At 44.4% G+C, this 18,583-nt stretch overlaps 6 protein-coding genes across 6 annotated transcripts; 2 read left to right on the top strand and 4 right to left on the bottom strand.

Moving 5' to 3' along the window:
- Nucleotides 1–511: 511 nt before the first annotated feature.
- On the bottom strand, nt 512–2,398 carry PADG_05493 (uncharacterized protein; the record flags this gene model as incomplete). The annotated part of the gene is made up of 1 exon (XM_010762723.1): nt 512–2,398. One exon carries the CDS (start codon nt 2,396–2,398, stop codon nt 512–514), a length of 1,887 nt encoding a protein of 628 aa, XP_010761025.1.
- A 1,898-nt stretch (nt 2,399–4,296) lies between these two features.
- PADG_05492 (uncharacterized protein) lies at nt 4,297–5,331 on the top strand (the record flags this gene model as incomplete). Its single annotated transcript, XM_010762463.1, has 4 exons — nt 4,297–4,601; nt 4,699–5,008; nt 5,092–5,147; nt 5,214–5,331. 4 exons carry the CDS (start codon nt 4,297–4,299, stop codon nt 5,329–5,331), a joined length of 789 nt encoding a protein of 262 aa, XP_010760765.1.
- Nucleotides 5,332–6,176: 845 nt separating this feature from the next.
- PADG_05491 (uncharacterized protein) lies at nt 6,177–6,671 on the bottom strand (the record flags this gene model as incomplete). Its single annotated transcript, XM_010762722.1, has 2 exons — nt 6,177–6,368; nt 6,543–6,671. 2 exons carry the CDS (start codon nt 6,669–6,671, stop codon nt 6,177–6,179), a joined length of 321 nt encoding a protein of 106 aa, XP_010761024.1.
- Nucleotides 6,672–7,459: 788 nt separating this feature from the next.
- Nucleotides 7,460–8,760, top strand: PADG_05490 (uncharacterized protein; the record flags this gene model as incomplete). Its single annotated transcript, XM_010762721.1, has 3 exons — nt 7,460–7,660; nt 7,742–7,908; nt 8,130–8,760. 3 exons carry the CDS (start codon nt 7,460–7,462, stop codon nt 8,758–8,760), a joined length of 999 nt encoding a protein of 332 aa, XP_010761023.1.
- Nucleotides 8,761–11,465: 2,705 nt separating this feature from the next.
- PADG_05489 (Ras-like protein) lies at nt 11,466–12,493 on the bottom strand (the record flags this gene model as incomplete). The annotated part of the gene is made up of 4 exons (XM_010762462.1): nt 11,466–11,701; nt 11,802–12,077; nt 12,168–12,282; nt 12,389–12,493. 4 exons carry the CDS (start codon nt 12,491–12,493, stop codon nt 11,466–11,468), a joined length of 732 nt encoding a protein of 243 aa, XP_010760764.1.
- A 3,397-nt stretch (nt 12,494–15,890) lies between these two features.
- PADG_11932 (uncharacterized protein) lies at nt 15,891–16,525 on the bottom strand (the record flags this gene model as incomplete). The annotated part of the gene is made up of 2 exons (XM_010762850.1): nt 15,891–16,172; nt 16,439–16,525. The coding sequence occupies 2 exons, from the start codon at nt 16,523–16,525 to the stop codon at nt 15,891–15,893; spliced, it is 369 nt and encodes a 122-aa protein (XP_010761152.1).
- Nucleotides 16,526–18,583: the final 2,058 nt, after the last annotated feature.

The following is an 18,583-nucleotide window of genomic DNA, read 5'->3' as shown; positions in this document are numbered from 1 at the left end:
ACCCCTTGAAATAGGGACTCGGTCCAGGGCTCGTCGTGTTCCGTAGTATGACAGGGGTAATGTAAAATCCACAGAAAATTATAAATGTACTGTAACATATCTTGAGACGTGGGGAAAATTGTTTATACGCAGGGCGTATTCTTAACCTGAGAATGACTGTTTATCACTCGTGTGGTTATTTCAAGCTGTAAACGTTCAATGAAAGATTGTGACAGAAACAACCCAAGTAATATTAACAAAAAGAATCGAGTATCACCATCTAAACACCTAGCTCTCAATAAATTCACAAAAAAATAATTCCTCCATAAAACTTGTCCGTCATTAACACCCCCACCCCAACTCCATAAAAAAATTACAGAATGGAAGGAAGAAAGGGAAGAGAAATAAAAGAAACCAAAGGTCCCAAGAGAAGAAAAAAATATATTAATGCACTGTACAACTCCAAAGTAGGAGTCTCCCAACAACAAACCACGCACCCACAACCCCTGGTGCTCCACTCTCAACTCCCCAGCTAATTCGGCTCGATGTTGACGTCACCGGCCATCGTGAATTGCCGAAGTGGTGAGCTTCGGCTCTGCTGGCGCCCATGCCTTCTGCTGGGTACCGCATCCGCCAGCCTATTGGCCTCAGTGCCATACTCCCAACGGGTGTAGGCGTAGTGAGTCTCAACCCACCCATTCAGCGGGAGCCAAGGCTTGCTCGCATATAGGCAAGGGCTCGATTCGTCGATGACGGCTGTTTGCATGTCTGCATCGAGCTCGTCATTTAGCCATGTGCCCATGTCCGTGTAGAAACGGAATGTGCGGCCGGTGATGGCCTTCATTAGATTCTCGCCGGTCAACTTCAAGTCATCCCAGTTGCCAGAGAAGAGGACTGGATCCACGAACTTCATGGCTTGGCGGAGGGTCACGGCTTGTCGTCCTGTGTGCTTGGCGAAGTATGCCTTTGGAGCAGAGAGAATGATGAACAGAGACACTTCCGGAGAGGTGTAGCTGCGTTCCATCACGCGTTCTCCGAGCCAGTTGAAGTGGTGGATGTCGGGATAATCGTATGTTTGGCAAATCTGCCAATATACTTCGTTCTTCGCTTCAGAGTAACAGTGGTACGATTGATCCATCGCGAACTGGAATTGGGCCGGAGTCATCATTTGCTCGTATGGCGCTTCCTCACAAGTTGGATATTGCGGTGACGAGTCCAAATATACGTCAATATTTTGCGGTGGAGTGTTGTCGTTTGATGGCTTGATGTGCTTGAAGTGGTCTTCGCCCACAACGGCCAGACCAGAGAGATTTCGTGGCATGATGTGGTCAACCGAACGATGTACTGATGTGTCCTTAGTATCTTCCTTCTTTTCTTCCTCCAGACATTCGTCGTCAAACTCGTTAGACCAATTGAACCTCTTCAGTTTCAGAAGACTTGAAATGCCCTTTGCAGCAATCGCCTCAACATCCTCTGGCTTCTCCAGTGGCTCCAATACGGAATCATCAAACTCATCAGCCCAGACGAAATCTTCAACCTTAAGCAATTCTTCGATGTCGCTTAGGTCGGTAAAGACAAAATCGGTTGGTGTCGGGGATGTATCCAAGCCCAGCTCTGGTACACCATCAACATCACGCGCCGAAATATCCTTTTCAACAATCCCTTCAACATTCCCCTGTTTCCTCAGTGACTCTATTGCGGAATCATCGGCCCAGACGAAATCTTCAACTTTAAGCAGCTCCTTAATGTCGCTTGGGTCGGTAACCTCAGAATCGGATGGCGTTGGGGATCTACCCAAGACCAACGCGGATACCTCTTCTACTTCTGGCACAATATCAACATCACGAACTGCAAACAACCCAAAATCATACTGGACCTGGTCTTCTAAGTACTGGTGAACTGTTGGTGGGAAACACTTGATGTCAAACAGTTCATTCGCGTCCATTGGTTGGATATTGTCTAGGACGTTTGAACGGGACCGGTATGTGATTTGGATGCGAATAAGGTCGGTTGTGGAATCTGGCAACGTGATCGTTCCGAAGATTGAATTGAGTGAGCTTATAGATGAAGGCACGAAATCGGCAAGTATGATGATATATGCATCCAGATCCTGGCTCCACTCAGCATCGTAACCATCGAGCGATGATGGTTCAGGCTCACGAGATGGTGTAATGAAAGTGGCTGAAGTAAACTTGAATTTTCCGAAGGAATCCCATATGGTGGCTTTGAAGGAGTATAGGGTGGGTGGGTTTCCAGTGACAGGATAAAGGGAACAAGCATGTCCATTTTTACTACCGGATTTGATCCTTAAGGGGTAATCAATGATGCAGGAGAATGCAGGTGGAAGATATTCGAGCGCGCTGACAGCACGACTCGACAAAACGTCTGAAGCAAAGTTCCTCCAAGCTGAAAACGCCATTGGTTTGCTGATTTTGTTGTTGTGCGTCATTTGCTGTAAATCCCGATAGATAAAGGGAGAAGCGACGGAGTTAAAAAGTGGAGAGGAGGGCTTTAGGAGTTGTAAGGACTATAGGCATCAGGAACTCTGTAAAGCAAAAGCTCACAATAAGCGAAACTTCGAGCTTGTTCGACCAGCAGGAGGAAATCGAAACTATTTTTGTCTCTCGCGTGCATGTGTTTGTGTATGGGTGTGTGTTTAAGTCAATTGGCAACGAGCCGTCACTGAGGACTGAACAACGGTGATTTGAGAAAACAATAACTCTCTATTAAGTTAACGAAGGTAAGAAGGGAAGAGATATGTTTGAGAGAAAGAAGAAGAGAGGAGAATAGGAGAACAAAAGGGTGCTTCTATAGCAGCAAACACTCAAAGAGTTGGCTAAGGACATACCAGCCACCCTGAGGCGAAACTCGCGAGTTAAACATACCAGCAGGGAATTTACGCAGGAACCATTTGCGCATTTCCAATAAGGCTGAAATTAAATATGTTTGATCGACTAACCTCCGGTAGAATCGATCCAATTTAATGAACCCGGTAGGTAGTAACAATTAATAGAAGTGCTCAGGATGTCATATTCCCCCTATTTAGGAAATTCTCGAGGGGTAGCCCCAGTGGGAAAGATTTCAAAAGTCCAACCCAGGTGGAGCAACAAAATGCACTCCGCCGCCATTCGACATGCTCCAGGCAACCAGTGTATGGAGAAGACACCGTAATAGCTGGAATGCCAACGAACAAACATTGCGGCCAGATTGATATCTTAACTCCATAGCTTTAATATATATATATATATATATATAAAAGGCAAATTATATTGAGGAAAGCAAATAAGTAAACAACGCAGTCCGAGTTCTAGCAACACCTCAGAAAATAGAGAGCTCCGTGCATGATGGTGATAATGTCCATAGGACTCTATAATAGATCATGCAATAAATGAGAAATTCTGTCAAAGATAATAGGTAGCCCATTACAACGAAAAAAGGAACATTTTCATTTCTCTTTCTCCATACAGAGGTAGAAGCTTGAAACATTTCAAACTTGCTCACAAAGGGGGTTTCCGTTTGAGAGCGATGGAAGGCATTGACAACATAAAAAACAGCAGGGGACATAATCATCCGCTTAAGGAAGAGATACGTTAGTTTTGGGCTTCGCACTTGAGGGAATCCTTCAGAATTCTGCTGGAACCCACACCGTGATCGGTGTCATTAGATGAAGATATACGCTGTTCGAAGATGAACATGAAGTTCGAAATTGCCCAATTTGATCTAGTTCGATGCTTGTCGCGCGGCTAATCTAAGCTATCATATACATGTCTATACAATACAATACACATATACATATACACCCCTGATTTCAACACCATTATCCACTATCTCTCCAAATAGATAAAATATATTTCTAGGCTTTACAAAATTTTGAAAATGTATCTGTACATAACTAACTATCTCATATTCCTCCTTGAATAATTTTTCAAGCAATTTCTCCAAAGACTTTCGATTGAAGTCCTGCGATTCCCACCCACCCCAAAGGATACGGTGTAATATTACTGTTCAGTATGGTAAGATACCCTCTTGTTCCGAACCCAGTTGGAACGACCCCGACTTCTAATTATTAATCGGTACATCACTAGATTCATACACTCAATTGCGTGTTCAACTAACTCACCAATATCTTGCCAAAGGGATGCTTTATTGTAACAGATCGATTGATAGCACATGCACTGTTTTCGATCCTGCAGCCGTGCAATCGGTTACTGCACTCGGCTCTACTCTTCACGGTCCCTGATTCCCCGCCCATTCACTTCAACATTCCCCGCCAACCCCATTGTCCCACTAACAAAGCAGTCATATATCAAAAGAACCATGGCCACGGCAATGGGCAAACGCCTTGAAGGCAAGACAATTGTCGTCACGGGGGCCTCCTCCGGCATTGGTAGAAGCACAGCCAAGGAGTTTGCCAGAACATCTCCCAAAAACCTCAAGCTGATTGTCACCGCCCGAAGGGTTGATGCGCTGAAGCAGCTTGCGCAGGAGATTAAGGACGAAGTCGGGGATGGCGTCAAGGTCTTCCCGGTGAAGCTGGACGTGACCAATCCGGACGAGATTAACAATTTCGTGGCGTCCTTGCCGGCGGAGTTCAGGGAGATTGATGTTTTGGTAAATAATGCGTGAGTCTGCACGATAGTTCTTTTGGCTGCCGCTTTTCTTTATCTCCTCCTACATTCGATTCTTGGAAACTAATGGTGTGATATTAAATTAAAACAGTGGCCTTGTTAGAGGAGTTGCCAAGGCTCCCGAAATCAATCCTGTAGATACTGATGTCATGTTCTCCACGAACGTCACCGGCCTTATAAACATGACACAGGCAATCCTGCCAATCTTCAAAAAAAGAGACGAGGGTGGTCGGGGAGATATTATTAACATTGGAAGCATTGCTGGAAGAGAAGCATATCCCGGGGGCAGCATCTACTGCGCTACCAAAGCTGCAGTGCGAAGCTTCACAGATGCATTGAGAAAGGAGCTCGTTGCGACGAGAATCCGAGTCATTGAGATTGACCCTGGCCAAGTTGAGACGGTAAGATATAATGCATACGTGTATCTATTAGCTTTTAGATTTTGCTTTTTGGGAATTACTCTAATGCGATTTATTGTGAAAAGGAGTTCTCCGTCGTTCGATTCTACGGCGACAAAGCTAAAGCTGATGCCGTTTACGCGTGCGTATATCAATCTTCCCCCAAACCATATTCAAGTGAGCCCAATTAACAAACTGAAAACTCAAGTGGTTGCGAACCCCTCACGGGAGATGACATTGCTGAAGTTGTAGTTTTTGCCGCTGGTCGTAGAGAGAACGTCGTTATTGCGGATACCCTTGTCTTCCCTCAACATCAGGTACGATAATTGGACACACCTCTCCACATGCACCTAGTATATGAATCTGTTGAAGAAAAACCGTTTTACCGTGCTGACAATATCTGAAGGCGTCTCCCGGGGTGATGTACAGGAAATCATCATAAAGAGGATGGGATAAAAATGTCTGTACATGAGGATATCTACCACCCTCCGCCGCTTCCCTGCATGAGGCAAAGACTGCCTAAAACACCCATGTGCGTAGGCTGCTAAATGTTGTATATACCTGTATATAGAAGAGAAGGTGAATCATTTCATTTAGAGAATGAGAAATAATGCTGTTTAGGGTCAAACAAGCGTAGGTACATAAGTTTTAGCTGATTCCTCATGTCAAGTACGTAGATTCCCTGGAGAAGGTCGAGGAGTAAGTCATCAAGTACACACGTGTAGCTTAGATGTAAAGAACTATAAAGAGAATATAGGTAAATCTAGAAGGTAGCGCGGGGTAAATAATATACATAGGAGAAGGGAGGATGTATTTTCTCCCTGGGTATATATAGGTATATAGATAGAGAGCTCGTTGAACCATAAGCTAGGATAAGGATAGATGGTTAAGAAAACCACACGAATATACAAGGTATCGAAAACGCCCGTCCGGCTCCTATTCACACAAGCCCGCTTCGCCGTGTATCGTTGATAGAAACTAGTGGTCCGCCGTACGCAAATTCCATAGATCCTCAAAAATAGCCCACAAAAGACACAAGGGGCATTGATCATTATAAATCACAAAGAAACAGACTCAAAAACGCAAGAGGGAGCATTACACCTCTTCAAATAAGAATGGAGTTTGTTTCCACATACGTATATATATTCCCCCCACCCAGTCACCCATCTGATCAGTCTGAGCCATGCAGCTTAGACTCGATATTAATCAGGTCGGCTTCACTATCGATTTCGATAACCCTGTTTACTTCGGCGGTGTTTCTCATTAGCTCGACGGCGCCCGCATACATCATGCGCAAGGAAGGGTTGCAGTTTTCTGGAAGGTAATATAGCAGGACGTAAGGGACGGAGAGGCGGCCGGATGACTATAAGTTTTCATGAACGAGGAGAGTTTATCAGTGGCTGGATCTTGAAAGGAGTTTTTGCCCGGGGACAGTGGTGGCATTTATCAATCACGAATAGGTCCGGATTTTCGCTGTTTGGGTATGTCTATTTTATATATCGAGATTTACAGTTATTTGGGGGGGGGGCGCATTTACCAGAGTAAGCGGGTGGCTCAGGAGAATAAACCGGGGTGACGAGTCCGGAAGTTCATCTGCAACATCTGCCATCTTGCTGTATACTTCACCGTCGACGGGGCGGACCTCTTGACTTTTCGTGTCGATCATATCTGCGGCTCACAAAGGGCCAAGAGGTTTTTTGTTATCTATCTAGTTCACGACACATTTCGAGTGCATTTATATAGGCAAAAAGCAAAGAAGAGTAAATAAATATAAATCAAGAACAAAGAGAGATGTATCCTTGCTTGTTTCTTTTCTTCTCTGAATTTATGAATTTCGTGTTTGCTGGTTTTCTTTGGCAATAGAGAGAGACCTGACACCGGGGATTCCAAAAGGTGGGGGAATATACAGATGATGGCCTGGGGTTCCTTTGCTCTGGATGTTCCGAGTCGAAACTTGCGAAGCTTCTCTTTCGTCTCCTGCGAAAAGGAGTATAATCTGGTATCGGACTGAGTGAGATAGTATGCCTATTAGCTGCTGTATGGACTTGGCTTTTGGTGCAGCACGTCACGGGCGTGAAGATTGAAGGGTCAATTAGCTTGTCTACCATCTTGTACTTGTGCAGCGCTCTGAAACACCGATAAATTCTAGGATATTTTGGAACAGTATCCTTATATCGACTAATATTTATACCCTTGTAACGGTAGATTATGTTTGGTTTTGGGTGTTCAATATTGTATGTTAATATGGAAGTGTAAGATGATAATTGGTGTGGCTTTGTTGACGATGATGATACAGGCCTCCGATACATTGGTTAGCCGCGCGTCTATTTCAATATTCGGGCGCCGTGAACATCTAGCCGAGGTGATTCCTTGACGCCCAGCATTTCAAAGAACAGTTTGCCAAATTTCAAGAGCACTTCTTGATCCAATTCTCCGGTCAAGCGTATAAGCTAAATGTTTGGTCGTGTCAACCAGTTGTTCAGACACCTCTCTCGCGCGCAACCCAATTACGTCCATCGCTCCGCTACGACAGCTGGTCGTGCGCTACGAACTCCTCCGATGACATCATATACAGAGACAGCGCTGGCGAACAGCAGGAGAACGATTCGCACGGCAGCATGTTTGATAATCGGTGATGAAGTCCTGGGCGGCAAGGTGGGTTCGATTTCATTGTTATGAGCATCTTCTGGATTTCCCTCATTCTGCCACCCCACACTCTGACACCCTGTCCTCCAGACCGTCGACACCAATTCCCCTTTTTTCGCAAAATATTGCTTCTCCTTGGGTATACATTTAAAGCGCGTGGAGGTCATTGCAGATGATGAAAGTGAGATCATCGAAGCCGTGACGCGCATGAGTGACAACTACGACTTCGTCGTGACGAGTGGAGGGATCGGTCCAACGTCCGTATATTGATCCCCCTTCAATCCCTTAAACAGGCGCAATTAGACATACACAAATTCCACTCATTTATTACATACACCGTCCCCGTTCAACAGCGCAGCCTGATTACCACGCTACACAAACATGCTGACTTTCTTGAGCGGTGATGGGAGTAGGGGCAGGGTCTAGATACCCCACCTCCCTGTCCATCCCCCATCCCTCCCAATTCCCCATAAAACAGCCATGATGACATTACCTATCAATCGATAGCAAAAGCCTTCGGACTAAAGCTAAAATTACACGAAGAGGCTCTAGCACGGATGCGCAGTCTGTCCAAGACATCACAAGTGAATCCTGATTTCGACTGGGACAAACCCTCCCCCGTTCTCACAGCGCGACTACGCATGGTCGAAATTCCCACAGACGACAACATCCCCTTAGAGGACCAGGCCCTGTTCGTCGCCGACGATCTCTGGATGCCCATCTCCGTCGTGAACGGGAACATCTTTATCCTCCCCGGCGTTCCCAAGCTGTTCGAGCGCCTCTGTCACGCCCTCAAGCCACGGCTGCGGCTCCGCCTTCCTGACCCGGAGGGGGTTGGGATTCACCGTCTCATGTTCGCGACGCCGCTGTATGAAAGTGCGGTTGCGCCGTATCTGACAGAGCTGGCGGCCAGGGTGGAACCGCGTGGTATTAAGGTGGGGAGTTACCCGCGATGGGAGAAGAAGTTCAATACGGTGACGTTGGTTGGTACGGATCTGAAGTATATGGAGAGCCTTATTCCTGAGGTGGAGGAGCAGGTGCAGGGGCGGAGGGTTATGAAGGAGGATGAGATTGATTCTCTTGAAGATGAGGCGGAGAGCCCCAAGTAAGATAACAAATGGTGGTGTGGTAATGCCATTAGAATATGTTGAGTGTTTTCATTTATGTTTATTATTCACTGCCACATTGAAGAGACAAAAATTCAGGATATTTATCTAGACCAATTTCAATGTTTTGGCCGGCTTAAAATGTTCTAATGTAATAAAACCATTTTTCTCCTTAGAGTGCTGAAGGTCTACATTCTTTCTAGCTGGTGTTGCATATTTTTTTATATATATATATTTTTTATTTTTCATATTTGCTCAATATACTATTGTTTCAATTTCAGCCCTACTTCTATTTCATTTCATCTCATTTCTTTATTTTTCTCAAACCCTCATACACTTGTGGTGAAATGGCAAAAGAGTATACAATAGCGAGGCACCAGCAGCCAGGGTAAGAAGCTACAAAGAAGTCAAAAATATCAAAAACATACGACAGCCGGGATTCGCTGGTGGTCACCCACCCAACTACTACCTAGGCCAAAAAGGCCATAAGACAGCTAGCTACAGCTAGAAAACCCCTATTCACCCTTTTATATAAACACCCGGGCCTTCGGGGCAGGGCATCATAGCCGGCCGACGGGTAGCTTAAGTGCGGCTGAGCGGACGGGAAGCCCTGGTTTCAACTCCCTGGTCTATGTGCTGGAAACTAATAGTATGGGTCATTTTGATAGCAAATAACTACCTTACCAAACCTACAAAAACAACAAGGGCCGCTGCTTTCAAATCGGTTCCCTTTTGATGATAGGTAGACCGGGACAACCATCACCGCAGCACACGCAGTGTGTTCACAGTACAGTAGGATGAGTAAGAGTTTCACTAATTCTATCACATACCGGGAGGCCCAAATAAGACAAACCCGGAACAACTTAGGTACCAATCTACGTGAAATGCATATACATCATACCCAAGCTGAAATATCAGATGATGATGACTGGTTTTATCCTTCACTCCCTTTTTGATCTTTTGGTAATATTTTTATAATGCAAGAGGTCCGTATGATCACGGGGGAGGGAGAAGTAGTGAATAGCTCAGTCGGGGGAGGGCCAAGATCATACATATTATGTTAGCGAAGAGAGGTAGATTCCGTTGTCTTAGAAAACAGACGTAAGGAATTGGCACCGGTAGCGATAAAGATACTGTAATAGGAGAGATGGAGAGGATAGATAGATATAGATCAAGATGAAAATAGAATATGAAAATTTTAAGGGACAGATAGCTATGCAGAAGAGAAGAAAACTTCACTCAATATAAAAAGATGAAACAGACACACGATGAGTGAGAATAGAGAAAATTATCGCCATAAAATGAGAAACCAAGATGAAGAAACGAAATTGAATATTGTTTAAGTTTGATACTGATGCTAGTGGACAGAATTTCACCACGCATGAAACAAATAATAACACAGAAAGGCAAAACCTAAAAAGGCAGAAACAGATAACAGAAAACGTGGTAACGAAATCCGGGTTTGACAGAGGTAGTTAAGAGGGAAAGGAGAGAGAGAGAAAAGAAAATGAATAGAAGAAAATAGAGAAAGGGAGAGGAGAAAGTGGGAAAGATACATACATATATGTAAAAGAAGGAAGAAAGAAGCTGCCAAGTTTCAAAAACCATATATGATACACAGCCTTCTATTGAGCAGCTAGGCAGGTGTTATTTAACTGGTTATCAGGCGTTACGCGGATCGAGGGAGGATGAGAAGAGGAAGAGAAGGGGAGGGCAGGGAAATATAATGAAATATAATAAGTAGGCAGCAATTAACATGATCGAGCAAATGTAAGATAGGGACAGTGAAATGAAGCTTATGGAAAGGAGAGACATGTCTTAGGAATGATATAAGAAAAGGTAAGAAATAAAGAAATAAATAATTGAAATGAGTAAGAGAAAAAAAAGGAAATGAAAAAGAAATTACTAGTAAATAAGCATCCCGGGGCAAACTCCGAGAAGTATAGGATGTGTAGGAAGATAAGAAAACAACTGCAGGGAACAGGGAGAGAAATAGGAGTCGGAATGGAGGCAGGCTAGTTGAAGAATTGATTTCGTGAAAGAAATGATAATATGGTGACAATCAAATGCGAAGAGGTGGGAGGGAAAAGAATACAAGGCGATGGGGAGGGTTATTAAAACAACACCGGAAGAATTTTTCATCGGTGTTTTCTTCTGCTTTGCCCTGCCTCTCTGGCCTGGAGGCCCGGTTGCCTGCCCGTCCGTTGCTCGTGACAACCAATTGAAAGAAGTAAAAAGGTGGTACCCGGTATGGAAATGGTTCTTTTGATGAATTCAAATGGTTTTTCTTTTGGTTGCTTGCGAAACCTGAGAGGAGCGGAATTGGCGGAGAAGGAAAGAAGAAGTTTGGGGAGGAGGGATGTCGGTCAATGAACATGTGCAATAGTTCGGACAGCCGAAATAGTCCAAAAGGAATTCACATTTTGGGAGGGTTGTGGTATTTTCCTCCGTGTCTTTTTCTTTTCATGCATTTTCAAGTTCATCCGCCATCATTCTATCCATCATCGATCCCTTTTCCTTCCTTTTTTCAGCCTTGATTGTCCTGTGCATTTCCTGTTTCAATTTCTTCCTCGAGCGGTGGTAAGTGATAAAATAACGTCTGTTGCCATGCCATAATAGAGAGATGATCGTTCCCCGTGTTGTTTTCATGGTTTGATAAGGAGAATGAGCTTGCCCTGAAGAAAATATTTTAAAACTCGATTTTTTTCCTACATTATGACGCATTTTCTGCAACAAGTACTGCCATCTTCACGGTCCTCTACATCCATTTTTTCAGGGGCTCGAGAGCCAAAGCCACCGCCCCCAGATGAATACGAGGACATCTCTTTATTATAGCGACGGATTTCCCGTACAATATCGTAGAAAGCGTTGTCAACATTGATACGTGATTTTGCAGAGGTTTCGATAAACTTGCATCCAAAGTCCCGGGCCAATGCTTCACCCTCTGTAGTTTTACATATACGGTTTCATTAGCACTGCTCTTAGATATGGGACAGAGCGAGATAGAAACATAGACATAGAGGGGTGTTATTTGTAGTCCATACCTTGCTGAGATACCACACGTTCCTTCTCCAAGTCGCATTTATTGCCAACAACGATGATGGGGAAGTAGTCCTTGTCCTTGACTCGCAATATTTGTTGCTGATAAGTCATGATTTCCTCGAACGATTGTCTAGAAGTGATGGAGTAGACCAGCAAGAAGCCTTCGCCTGTGCGCATGTATTGTTCTCGCATTGCTGAGTATTCCTCCTGTCCGGCTGTGTCGAGGACGTCGAGCAATGCCACCTCATCGTCGATAACACATTGCTTCCGGTAAGAATCTGTTCATGTCACAATTGGTTTTTGTAAGCTATCTAAACATGACTGGACGTTGAGAGGGAAGGGAGGGAAGGAGGATGAGAGCTGCACACCTTCGATTGTTGGATCGTATTCATCAACAAAGTGACTCTGGATCAATTGGATGGTCAAGCAGGATTTGCCAACACCGCCACCACCAACCACGACCAACTTGTATTCTCGAAGGAACTAGCGGTTGAAACAAACGATCAATCAATGGATCAGTTAGTAAAATATACCAAGGACTTGTGGGTGCTTTTGCTATTTTACCCCGTCCCATTCTCGCGATTGGGACATTGGGACGCATGGAGGTTGATGGAAATGGGTTTGCAAATGGGGACGCATATTGGAGTGGAAGTGTGGCAATGGAAGGGTCCAAGTCGCTCACCTTTGATGCCATGATGATTGAATTTGTTGGCTGTTTATGGTTTATTTTTGTGTAAGATGAGAAGAGAAATTCGATTGGGGGAAAAGGGTTTCGATAACTGTCAAAAGTTTCGTGCGAAGAGCGAGAGGAGGGTGTCAATTGCAGCACTCTGAGGGGACGAGGTTTGGTAAGGTTTTTGTGGGGAGAAATCCGCGCCAAAAATATATCCAACCACACTACACTTAGGGGCGAACAAGTGTTGCTGAAACCACAGACAACCACTACCAGGAACCCAACCCAGGTTTGGATCAGGGAGGTTGGTTGAAGCAGGGTGAAGTTCGACCAGAAGGGGGGGGGGGGGGGGGGGGGGAGAGGATTTGAGAAATGAAGAGGTCAGAAACAACGGTGCAGAATAGCCTAAAGAGACAAGTGATGAAGAGAATAATGAAAAGGGAATAAGAGCAGAGGAGAGTTGACAATGGGAATGGGGGTTTGGAGATGGAGATGGAGATGGAGATGGAGATGGAGATGAGATGATGCAGGTGAATGGAGAATGAAAAATGGACGGAGCAATTTAATTATTTTAGGGCGACTTTGGCTGGAGGTGGGGATGGTTTGGCGGCTATAGTGGGCGGTGGGCGGTGGGAGGTGGGCACAGTGGGCAGTGGATAGTGGAGAATGGGCACTGAGGAGTTGAAAATCATCACTATCATTTAGTTAAAGGGGGCAGATTATCGACCTCAAAATGAATGGATGGAATGTGAATTGGGACTTTAATATTGAATAGCAGCTTCAATAACTGTCTAACCGTCTTTTTTTACATCTCCGTCTTCTTTTGACACGACAAGGATCCTCCGGTAACTGCCATTGATAATATTGATATTTTACTGCTTTGGCTTTGGACAACCATGGTTGAAGATGGAGCCGAGGTAGTAATTAGGCATGGATGTACAAGGTTACCCTCTGTCACTTGAGTTTTACTTGAGTTTTACTTGAGTTTGCACCACTTTTGTCACTTGTCCCTTGGGGTACCATACCCACTTGAAGAAGTATCCTGACATCTGAAATGCTCTATTTCCAACCACTCCTCCAACCCCAACCCCAATTCCTTATTATCATATTCTCTGCTTCATTTATATATATAATAAAGTCCATCACGAATCCGACCAGCCATATGGAGTACAAATACCTCCAACGCCCCCGCTGTGATTGATCTCCTTTCCCTCCCGTCACGAACCCTGCGATCCATTCCCACCAAACGATCCTCAGCGATTCGTGGCTCTCATCGGCGCCATCACAATGGCTAAAATGAAGACCACAGTTTGCAAGTTGCTGGCTTGAGCCCTTCAATCCTTTTCGAAACCTTTCCCCATCCCCAAAAATGTGAATAATGGCCCATCCAACCAACCCTGTACTCCGCAGTCTGCATGGTCCTTCAACTGGCCTCCATTGAGTCCAAACCAATCCTATGGCGTTGCAGAATTGACCGCTCCTAATGCAGACACGCTCTCTAGGCCATAAGCCAAAGGGTGCTAACTAACCTTTAACTACACTAGCCTCTGTTTGTTTCTTGAACCCGCATATCCCTGCTATCGCCTATCCTGTCGCTATCTGATAAGAGGGTGATGTTTGCGAAGACTGCCCCCCCAAGGCGCTACCAAGAAGTCGAAGGTCGTAAAGGAGAAACCCTGGATATTTAATGAAAACCACACCAATGGCACCTCTGTCAGCTTTCCTTCCTAGTCCCAGGTGCCCTTGTTGTTCCAAACCCAACTTCGAAGTGGAGACCTGCTCTTAATTTGTCCATTGCTTCTCATGAGCTCCTCCGATCACCCCCAAAGATTTTTGGTGGGTAAACCTAAAAAGGGAGGCCATCCATCCTTTTGACGAACCATCTTTAAACATTAGATGCTATTTTCCGCTCATAAATCTTGCTGGTCTATTTTCTTAATTTGCACCAGCATCCTTTGATGGAATGATAATATCAACTGTTATCAAAAAAAAAGGGTCGAGTTCAGGCCAGCGGAAAGGCTAGTTAGAGTCAACACGAACAGTGTTACATCCAAACGCGGACAAAAGACGGCTTTCTAATTGCTCTGTTTTCTGGTTCCTGATTTCCAAAAGTCTATCGCCTGTCTTGTTGACCAATTAGCATTTTGCTAGAGAGGCAACTGTGTGCTTCAAGGGATGGGAGCAGGCAAACTCAACATGTATTATGCACTCTCTTCAAAAAGTTTGGCAGCCCCTTTCTTCTTTTTCATGGGAGAACCGTTGGTCCTTGCGCTCGCGCTCGCTGGCCGGGGCAAGTTACGGACTTTGGTTAACCGTCGGCGATAATAATGAGTATTATTAAAAAAGAGGTCTGGCAAAGGAGAAAAAGTCCCACATAAGAGCAGTTACAATATCAACATGGAAAAGTTGTGAAGGTAAAAAAATACTTTACGTAGCCGCCCTTCACAAGGGCTCCGTCAATGCTTATGATCATCGTCAATTACAGGCATCCATGCATCCATCAACTCAGATATGCCGGATCATTAGGAAGAGGAAGACATGCGGTTCGCTGGTCCATGTGAGTCTGTCAAAAGTCTCGAAGCGCCAACGCTATCCCCTCCCTCCAACCCTTCACCCTACCCTCAACATGATCCACATCCCCGAGATGTCTACACATGGAATACACGCAATCGAAATCGGCATTATTGCCAATCATGACAATTGGATACACAGGTTAGGTTACAAAAAATAAAATAAAAGGCAAAACATGGCTTAAAAGGAATCGTGATCGAACGAACCAGCCCTGGAGGACAGCCTTGCGACCTAATTATAGGCTTCTATGACAGGATTCACAAGATTGGCGGCTTTTTACATGCCTCAATTTATTTTTCAATTTATTATTATTATTATTATTATAATTATTTTTTTCACGCAGAGAATCTTACAGAAGGCTAGTTGAAGTTTTTATTTTATTTTTTTAGTGGACATTTTTACCCCGCGAAACTTGATGCTGGAATCCGTCTGGTCTCACCATCTCAGCGGTCTAGCACTATTTTAGATCAACCACGCTTCGATTCGATTATCAATCTAATGAATCAATACCAGGGACTCATAGAGCAATATCGACTACTAAATCATAAAAAAAGGAAAGAATAAAGAGGGGACAAGAAGAACGAATGTTATATCCAACAATTTGATCACTTTCTTTGTCAGACTGTCACTGTCAGACATGCGATTTCTGAACATGGTTACAGCATCACGACAGTCCTCGATGAAAGATGAAAGAGAAGGAGACATCCCATCTGGAATGCCCACAATCTTCGTCCTGAGAAACCCACATCGCCTGTCAGTCACCTGATTTAGTTACTCAAATGAGGGGCGGAAATTTCGTCTGATTGGACATGTTGCTTTTTCTTGCATGGGAGTTCAAAACATAGCATCAATCATAAGCCCTAGAAGCTTTGGCTACTGGGCAAGTCCAGGGATAATTGGATTCTGTGTGCAGGACAAGCAAAAATCCCCTCGATGCAAGCAAATCGTTTCGCAAATTGCCAATGATGCCAACGACTTGATCGGAATTAACAGGTCCAAACTGTCTATTTGCTTCCGTTGTTTTGTGGGAGCTGCTTGGATTTTGGATGAAAGCCTCTTCATACAATGACCCGAACCCTTGACTTAGCTGGTTACCAGGTCTCCGGAATAAGTTGTCCATAACTACTGGCTAGCTAGATGCAATCCAAGGTTAGAGCACATAGATTACCACCAATCGCCCGTCAGCCTTGAGCATTGAAGACCGACTTTCAACCAACTTTTCTTTCCTGGTTCTTGTTACCTCATCTCAAAACCATAGAGTTGGCTGGTTATTTAAGAAAATCTCATGCCCTTTCCCCTTCTCTCTAACCTGGGTTAATCAGACCATCCAAGCAGGTGCAGATTTAGGCACAGATTTCCCAGTGTTCCTTCACTGGATTTGGGTTTTTATGATACTAGCTTGGGCTCAATCTCTAGCTGGGGGACAGGCAGTGTCTCAACTTCTTCCTGGCCTATCATACGTCCCCTGAGATCATCTTCCATGCTTGAATCAGCTGTACTGAGCAGTATATATGGCACCCCATCGGTTTCCCCCGCCGCTCCTTGAAATAAACAGAGTGGCATCCAGTGTTGATTTTGGAATGATGTCAGGGACGATAGTGCCCTATTCCTTTTCGAAATTTTAACCACAGACTTTGCGCGTCTGTGTAATATGTTCAAACGCCGTTATTCCCGAGATCGGTTTGCATCCATCTCAGGAATACGCCCCGAACTACATCACGTTTTGAATGCGAAAACCACCCTTGTGGGACAGGGATAAGGCGGTCGGTTACTTACGGGGAATCATGCATACACTGCATGTAGGCATATCATATAAATCACACATGGAGGTTGTGGTTGAACAATTATGCTCTGTAATGATCCAGCGGTACATGAAAACCTCACTCACCAGGTTTCTGGTTATACATTTAATGAACAGCTTGCATATCAGAACCCAGACACAATTTAGCATTTATTACAGCGTCCTCCTGCTGGCTATTATATCAAGGGTCCTTCCAGTAACCTCTGTTAATCCCCTTCTATCACCGAGCAGCCATGACATGAACGAATGATACCAACACCCAATCTTTGTCGTTCGTTCCACATCCGTCAATGTAACACCCTTGTTTTTCTGAATGGTAGTGCACCAGCATATGAAATAGAACCAATATCGAATATTCTACATCACACGCCTTTTTTATTTTTTATTTATTTTTTTTTCTTTCTGTGGCCGTTTTAAAATAGGAAGCCGAAAAACAAGGGTGACAAAAACCCAATATCCCGTTCGCAGAAACCATTCGAATGTAGAAAAGAGTATACATCCCCTTTTCCATCACACGCTATTTAAACATGTTCCCCACCCTTGCAGTTGTCTTGCTACATTCATGCCACATGTGCACCTTTCTGATTTATGTATAGCAACGGTGATCCATCGGATCGTGCTTGCGTGTGTGCGGAGTAAACCAAAAATTTAATTTTTTTTTTTTTTTTTTTTAAAAAAAAACCCCTGAAGTGGGATGAATTTGTAAAAACAGAAAAGAAAGAGGTTGAGGACGTCTGGAATTCGAGAAGAAACCGCAATTTATTTTTATTAATTCGCAGATCCCTTACCCTCCCCTTCTCCCACTCTCCCCCCTACCTATAAGGTTCGGACGTCCTAGAAGTGACAGTGATACAGAACATCAAATTGGCAGCTGTGTTGTTTTTGGTAGGCAGCAGGTAGCGTGTCTATGTTATGGATGTCATTTCTGGATGATGGATTCTGCATCCGCCCTCTTTACCTCAAGTTGCATCCGTATATCTGTACATTGAATCCATCCTCGATCCAACCCCTCTGGCCGAATCTCGATCTAACAAAGATAACTTCCATGCTGATTACCTGAGACACGACATAACTATATCGCACTACATACATGGGATCGAGATTGGATCTTGATCGAAATGATACCTAGATAATGGCTTGAATATGGTTCATTTCATTCCTTGTGTCGGCGGTATGTGGTGGTCAACTTACGGTGTTATCTCGGCGCCAAGTTGTCTATGATCCCCAGTAAACGTACTTAACGAGTGGGCCCCAGTTCAAGCGGAGAATCAATGGCCCGGTCCAGCAAATTTAGCTTTTCCATAGCTAACTAAGAGGTTCCATTCGCCTTAAAGATCGCTATCAAGTTGGCATCGGGAAATCAAGCTGATATCTCGTGTAGTTTTGGATTGATATTAATTCACTATGGTAGTTATTATTGCCAATGCGGCGGTTCAACAGTTAGTCTTGCTTGCTCCTCTCCTTTCTTTCTCTTCTATTGATGATAGTTACCAAACCCTGGTTAAACTAGTTAGGGCAAAAGTAGCCACAAACTCTAACTATGCTTCCTCAGGAGCAGAATGTGCAACAGAAGTTAATGACGTAAGTTGTATGCATTTCCCCTCCTGAGAAAAATTCGCTGGCTCACCCCCTCTGAGACTCTGAGGTGAAGCGTCTAGGTATCCTTAATCTGTGGTTGGCATGGACGTTCTCTAAAAAGAAGACAAAGGCAATGAGGATCGTTCTCCTTAGTTGGCAGC

Source organism: Paracoccidioides brasiliensis (assembly GCF_000150735.1).
Source record: "Paracoccidioides brasiliensis Pb18 unplaced genomic scaffold supercont2.6, whole genome shotgun sequence".
Classification (NCBI taxonomy): Eukaryota; Fungi; Ascomycota; class Eurotiomycetes; order Onygenales; family Ajellomycetaceae; genus Paracoccidioides; species Paracoccidioides brasiliensis.
This window is presented reverse-complemented; position numbering and strand designations above follow the sequence as displayed.